The sequence below is a fragment of the Aptenodytes forsteri genome, unplaced genomic scaffold, assembly GCF_000699145.1.
Source record: "Aptenodytes forsteri isolate BGI_AS27 unplaced genomic scaffold, ASM69914v1 Scaffold55, whole genome shotgun sequence".
Taxonomy (NCBI): Eukaryota; Metazoa; Chordata; class Aves; order Sphenisciformes; family Spheniscidae; genus Aptenodytes; species Aptenodytes forsteri.
Genome location: NW_008796063.1, coordinates 4,270,539 through 4,278,283, shown reverse-complemented (window position 1 = coordinate 4,278,283; position 7,745 = coordinate 4,270,539). Strand labels below are relative to the sequence as shown.

The following is a 7,745-nucleotide window of genomic DNA, read 5'->3' as shown; positions in this document are numbered from 1 at the left end:
GAGGGGGGGGAGGGAGTGAGCAAGCAGCTGTGTGGTGCTCAGTTGCTGGCTGACATTAAACCACAACAATATTACAAATGTATCTTCACACAAAAGCACTTTATCACCTGATTTTATTTTCCCTTCTTCCTTACAACTATGGAAAATTCTAATTACTAGATATAGTCTCAAGGAAAAAACTCTTAAGGACTTAAAAGTACAGCTGCCCAAGTTACTTGTGCACATTTGTATTTAATCTTTCTGAATACAAGAAGCAGTAATTAACAGTTTGTCAATAAAACTATTTCCTGCCTAAATCTGAATTGTGTTACATGGCCTAAATCAAAGTCTCATGCTTAGAAAGATGCAAGTAAGATGACAAGACTTTCAGAGGTAGTGGAACAAAAAAAAAATATAAAAATCACATACAGGTTACTCTGTTACTATATTCTTCTAGATAGTAATTGAAACATTTCACCCCTCTACTCAACTTGTCCATTACAATCCCTATCTTATCCTAAAACTCTTATTATTTAAGTCCCTCATGAGGGAGGTGGGTAGGATGAAAGGCCAATACATGTGCACAGACAATTCTTTTGAAAAACCACCAGCTGTTCTTCTTTATAACAGTTAATCATCAGAAGTAAAGGTGATGAAGACAGCAAGTGGCAATTTCCTACGGAGTTTTTCCCCATGAAGCAATAAAAAACTTCTGACACACTCCTCCAACCCACCTTGTGTTCCGGATATAGTTCTACAGTGACAAAAGCCAGTTTCAGTTAAATGTGTTTTGTGGACACGTGACCCCGAAAACATTACTGTCCTATGCAACAAGTTACAATACTTTCAAGAAGAAATATTAGCTACTTCGTATCACAACTGGATGTGTAACTCTGTATGTCAACAATTCTTGGCAAATTATCTCAGTCCTCCCATTTGTCCTTACAAAGAATACAAGAAGTCTATCCTGCAATCCAAGCCAACACTTTTTCAGACTACTTTACCCCATGCTCCCCCTAAATACTTCTACGGTGTGCTTCAAATGAGCTTCTACAGCTGCTTACGTCCACTTTGTATGCAAGGGTGGCACAGGTTACACATGCTAAGGCAAGAATATCTAGGGCAAGGCTGGATTCTCATGTAGTACAGCACCCTCAGAACAACACAACTCTGATCCCCGTTTTTTTCTCAACACCTGCCTTGGCCTGAGTGTTGGCTGAACAGTTAGTAACTAGCAAAACTGTGAGCTGGGGTTAGTTTTACATTTCTGTCCTTATTCTATTACCCCACAAGTCTCCCCAGGAATGCCAAAGAATTACTCACACAACAGCATACTGCTCAATTTTAATAAGGACTAAATATAGGCTAGTATTTCAAGTGTTTACAGAGCGAGACCTGTTTGAAGTTTCAGTGTTAGAGTATCACGTTTACACAAAGGCATCTTAAGACAAAGTAAAAAATATACATGTTAAATAATTATGTATCCTATGCCTTCATGGCCATGTTTCTGGAAAATCTGGGTAGCATTATTATCTTGCAAAGGTACCATCTGATTCTTAAATGTCTGTGTGTGTGTATATATATAAATTCTGCAGAGCACATTTTATTCTATACTGCTAGATGTTGGTCTTGACAATTAATTCCTGCTCAAGTACGGTATGTTTTCATCTGCAATACAATTTCTCCAACAGTGAGCCACAGAAGTTGTAGATTTTTTTTTTTTTTTAAACAGGGTAGACCACAATCATTTAAAGCAGCATGAGAAGATTACACATCACGGTATCTCAAACCATCAGAAATAACTGCAGCATGGAAACCAAACCATCACTACCTTTCTCCTACCATTTGACAGGAATACAACCTATTAAGATATAATGGTTTTGAAGAGACTAATTTCTTTCTATTCATGTGAAAGGGATCCATACGCGCAACCTTCACATGATGGGATTTTCTAGAATCTTGATTTTACAGTAGATGCATTTCTAACTCTGACGTACGACTGGGTTAAGAAATGTGGGAAAGAAAGAAAGCAGCAGCATTTTGCCAAAAGAGCTTATTCAGCTCTATTTCTCATGCCTATTCACAGCTGAAGGATCCCCAGGAAGAAGAACGGGCCATAGGACGAATGACTGATTTTGGAGAACTGGATCTGGTGTACTGGCTGAAAGCTTAAAAGCCAGCACTCAAAAGTCTACTGTTAAAACTTTCTACACCTCTTTCATACCAAAGAAGTCTCAGGGTGCAAAGGTAGTCCTAAAAAAGTCACGTCACTTAAGTCACTGCAGTGATGTTTCCTTACCACTAAGGAAATTTTTGTAAGTGTACTAGTGTTGGACAAGGTGTTATTTTGTACCAGCATTTCATACTGAGAATCCCTCAGAAGGCAATTCACTGACATAACTTTCTTCACACCATCACCTTACCTAAGCTCTATGTGGCACAACACCTTGCTACAGGCTGTGCTTAAACTACGCATCATGCGAAACAGCTATCCTGATACACTTTGTACATTTCTGATTATAAAAGTAGCTACAAAACATTTCTAGTATCACTGATGTTGCTCAAGACCTTTCATAACAGCAGTACAATGAAAACAGAGTTTATACAGAGCAATAAAAGCACTGAAGCTATTGCAAATTGTATCCAGAACCATGTCAAGCTCCAGATACTAAATGCACACACCAAATAGAAAGGCAGACCCAGAATAAAATCTAAGGAAGACTCCATTACTCCACATGCTGTCCTTCTGCTGCAGAATTGGAGCATTATGACTGAAACGGAGAACTATAATTTTTGCAGCCTCTGGCATTATACTGACTGAGGGTCCCTTTATCCTGCGCAGGTAAACCACGCGTGGATAGTGACTGAAACCAGACTACAGCGAATGTCCAGAAAAGTACTTCTATTCAAATTTGCCTGACAGTTATTCAGTAGCCCCCAAAAATATAACTTTGCCTTCTGTGCTTTTCAAATAGAATGCTGGATCTCACTATGTAACGCAAACTCTTCTTTTTTTATACAGGATCTGGGGCAAAATCAGCACTAACTAATGGGCCCTTTCAAACCAATGACCTGCGCCTGATGCTATGACAACATACCTTTAGACTGTCTCTGATCAGTTCTATCTTAATATGCTGCAATGATACCGGAGGAATTATCAAATACACCCAAGCATTCAAGATGTGAGAAGATACCTCAGAAAGTGACCTCCTCCTATAAGGACTGCTTTAGTTGTAGCAAAGTCCAGACACTTTACAGCCAGAGGCAGAGAAAGTAGACCAAGCCTGTGAACAAAGCTTTGCGTGGAACATCCCTGCAGGCCAAAGAGTCAGGGTTGGCTTCTCACCTCAGAGTCACAAATTCACAGATAGAAACAAAAGATAAAAGACAACTTAGCAGCTCTAGCTCTACAATTATTAGGCGTCTGGGACAGAAGCTAGAAAAAGAAATATAGGGAGAAGTAAACAAGTTTAGTGCTTGAAAGGGTGAGGAAAGATAGACCACTCCCAAGAAAAGTATATACCACTAATTAAAATCCCCACTTTACAAGCACGATTTTTCTTAACTTCAAGTGATCCGAGTCGCTAACTTGCATATGCTTAGAAAGTTGCTTTTCTTATGTGCAAGCGTCACATACATTTCACATTGTACCAAACCACAGGCCACAGCCACAGTTGGGCCCCAGTCTGACAGAACTCCAAGTGAAACATCAAGCCAAAGCAACTCAAAAGCAACAATTTTCCCAAGAGTATATATATGCTGCAGAACTCATCTTAACAAATTTTAAAAAGTGACTTAATCTCAAAGTTTTAACTTGTCATCTATGGCCAGCTGACTATACTAGATATAGCTGCGTGAACATCCAGATACTCTAGATGAATGTCTCTGGATACTATACACCAATTTCTAAGAATCTTTTCATGGATTGTACATGACCAAGCTCATCAGCAAGGACTCATTGCCATGACATTCAACCGGTCCAGGAGGGAAGTCCCAAGACTGAGGTTCTCAGCACAAACCCAAGAAAGCATGTAGGCACCAGTCCAGCTGCCTCAATTCAACTGAATGGACTACATAATTCATCACAAATGTAAAATTGAACACACCTGCTAAAATGCTACCACCTATTCAAGTTTTACAGGAAAATAAGAATATTTTTGAGTCCCTGTTACTTTGTATTTGCAAAGACTCAATATAGCACAGAGATGATAGAAATATTTTGTCTGACATTACACACATATGCTTGATTCAGATTCTCAGCCTTCTTGGAGAGGCAGCTGAATTAAGGTCAAGTATGGAAATCCAAGTCGGAAGAACAGAAAGAGCCTGAATGTAAATGTAAAGCTTTAGTACAGTAAAGCAGACATGTCAGATTATAATGCACTATGTTTGGCTGCAAAATACTGCTGCTAAAGAGTAGGTCCCAAATGCCCTTACTTCAGTCACACAGTACTAAGAAAGTGGAAGTCATCTCAGCCTGATGCATTCAGGTAAAATCACTAATACTCCACAGGCTCAAAACAACTACAGCACTTAATTCTATGAACTCCTTTCCAGTAGACCTGCCCCCAGCTCTCACCTCCAGTACAAAGTGAAGCCTTAAATTCAGAACAATCACAGTACATATCAGTATCCTCCCTTTCCATTCACAGAATAAATTAAATCTAAGTTGGTCAAAGAATTTTTAGCTAATAGCATCTTCAACATCTTGTTTTTCCTATTTTCTACAGTAATTGCTATGAACACTACCAGGGGAACAGTTAAAGCCTTACTTCCTTTACCTCTTCTCCTTATTGTTGAAAAGAAAAAAAAATATAAATTAGTTTAGAAATATAACCTCAAAAATGCAAGATGAATATAGAACACATCATCAATGCACGCCCTCATCTGCAAACACTATGAAGCCATACTAAAAAAGAGCGGCATCATTCATCTCGATCAAGGCCCTAGGAACCTGACAGCTCCCCAACCATACTGTCTGGCACACTTCCACAGCAGTTCCACAAAATGGAGCATTTTTGAACAAGGAATCCAATCTAGTCTTGCTAGAGCCTGCCCCTCACCATTTCCTGCTTTCCAGCTTCCTCCCCAAAAGAGAAGTTAATTTATTATGGGTATATTCCGTGAACTATTCTGCAAAGTTCACTACAACACCTGCAGACACCTTCCTCCTTTTTCTGTGGATTCCTACCTTTCCTGTAACAAGCTCAGGGCAACACACATCAAAATGTTTCTCCATTGTCAAAGAAACAACCCCTCTTGCTAGGTGAAGAACTGTGGGATCCTGAAATAATTCTGAAACCAGTTACTAATTATTTTATGAAAAGCCCATTAAATTCTTCACAAGTTTACAACTCATATGTATCAGACTGAGCGTTACGGTGAACTGCAAAAACTGCCAAGGCCCAGAACAGAGACGATCAGCAGTTGCCAGTCCCAATACAGGAAATAAAAGCAACCTGTCATGGGATATACGAAAGAAATTCACAATATGGCTGAAGTTTTTAAACACAACTCATGATTCTTAACCCAGCAAAATAAAGTCACAGGTTTGTCTTCTAGACAGGTTACAAAATTTGTCTAGTATGACAGAGAAGGTTCAAGACAAAACAGTCTGTCATCCACTGGTAAGCTATTCAAAGGAAGGAAGGGGGGAAAAAAAAAAGTCCTTGTAGCTTTCTAACTGGTTACTGCTGTAGTGATGATATGGGACATGTTGCAGACTAAGAATCTGTTGCATGCAAACCCATTTGCACACATTATTTCATTCAGTAGGAAGTCTTCCCAGCAAAAGTGATGCCAGTGAAACTGGAAAATGTTCCCCTTGAGGCCTTTAAGGTTTAAATACTAAATATCTGTCAATAAAATAATCCAAATACATTGCTTCTTACTATACGGGCAAAGATACAGTAGGAAGCTTCAGTTTCATCTCGCGGAGTTCATTTGTTTTCTGTAACAGGATTTGGCAGTTTGCTAAACTTCAGATAACATCCCATGTATACATACTTTGGGCTAAAATTATAACCAAAGACAACATACAAAATTACAATATCTCATTAATTTTGTATTATTCCAATATTACAACGTCATAAGTACTTCTCTTAGCAGTACTGCACTGAACATACCTGATTCAGCCTTTTAAAAAAATAAAATTTAAAAAACCCAATACTTTAATACTATCTCCTGCATCTTGTCCAATCAACTTTTCATTCTGAGAATGAAGCTTTTTACCAGCGTCATGGAAGTTATATTTTGATCTCCCAGCTTTGTGAGGTACATAGCATAGTCCTGATAGCACAGAGGAATTTTTATTTGAAAGAAAAAGAAGAGAACACTTGATGCAGACACTCTGACATCTACCTTTACATAGAAAAATTAAGTGCATTTCAGGAAAAGTAAGACACACAAAAGGTGGAAAAGACCTCCACACAGAACTGATTCTGCTGTCTGACTTTACAGCTTGATGACAAGTTAATATTATTTGGACAAACATCAAGTATTTCATAAATGAGAAAACTATCATTTAGACTCAAAGGAAATAGATTTGATTGACAGTTTTCTCTTTTTCAGAAGTTTACTTTTACAGAAAGTAAGAAAGACCTCAAAGAAGGTTGAGAGAGGAAGTAACTCATGAACAATTCAGGAATGTTCTTGGGAAGAAAAAAATTTGGGAAAGAGGCATAGGTCCAAAAGTAAAGGAAGTATGGGTTCCACTCCCAGTTTTGATACTTTCTGTGGAAGAGCAGCCAAATTACCTAATCTCTGTGCTTCAGATCTCTCCTTCCCCACTGCTCCTCCTCTCCTCTGAGCATATTGTCTATTTCAGCTGTTCAACTCTTCATGGCTAGAAATGAATCTCAGTACACGTTCAAACCAAACCTAACAAAATCCAGTCCCAATACAATGTTATGTTTGCAAGCCCCAGTGAAATGCCAAAAAAAGACCCCGAATCAAAGAGATGGTTGTTACCTATCCATACTAATAAATCTAATCATTAACTCATACGATTGAGAGGACATATTTTTTAGTTTGTGCTTTTCAGACAAACGGGAAAATAAGCAAGAAAATTGAAAGAAGTTAGCGCTACCTGATATAAGAGACAAATAAATGTGAGCTACATAACTATTTAAAGAGACTGGGACGGGGGGGTCGGGGAGGGAATTCGACTAATCTGACCGGAAAGGAGGGAAGCGCCGTCTGCCCTGAAGAGCCTCCACCCAGGAACGGGCGCCCCGGTGACTCACAGTCAAAATAAGAAAAAGAAAAATCACGCTGAGGTCTGTATAGGCTAGAACGGTGGCCACTATAGAAAGAACTTATGCGGGTAAACACACAGAGAGAACAAGCACGTAGTTCAATCTAAAGAGACCGCGATACCTACAGCGGGATATCGCTCAATGCCACAAGCACAAGACGTGCCCTACCGGATGGGAGCCGCAGCCCAGTGTCGGGCCCCCACCCCCCCGCCGTGCCCTTCCCGACGCTTCGGTGAGGGGAGAGCGCCGAGCGCGGCGCGGAGCTCTGCCCGCAGCACGGGGGAGGGACGGGGGTTTGGAAACCCGCAGTCCCCTTGCTCCACTACCACAGAGCCCCGGGCCTCAACCGGAGGCACCTCGCGCCGCGGCCCCCGTCCCTGCCCCGCTCCCAGGCTTCCCCTCGCAGGCCCCACCGCGGAGCCGCTCCCCCAACCCCGCTTCGCTCCGCCGCCTCCCGCGCCTCACCTGCACCTGCTCGCGGAAGCGGAGCCGCCCCCCCCCTCGCCAAGA

The 7,745-nt window shown here is 40.6% G+C and overlaps 1 protein-coding gene across 1 annotated transcript in view; it reads right to left on the bottom strand.

Annotated features, from left to right (window-relative positions):
- Nucleotides 1–7,743, bottom strand: part of LMTK2 (lemur tyrosine kinase 2) — a gene marked incomplete at its 5' end in the record, with an annotated part of 44,380 nt that extends 36,637 nt beyond the window's left edge. The window contains 1 exon segment of the mRNA XM_009286542.2: nucleotides 7,701–7,743. Within this exon segment, the coding sequence (XP_009284817.1) occupies nucleotides 7,701–7,743 (43 nt within the window).
- Nucleotides 7,744–7,745: the final 2 nt, after the last annotated feature.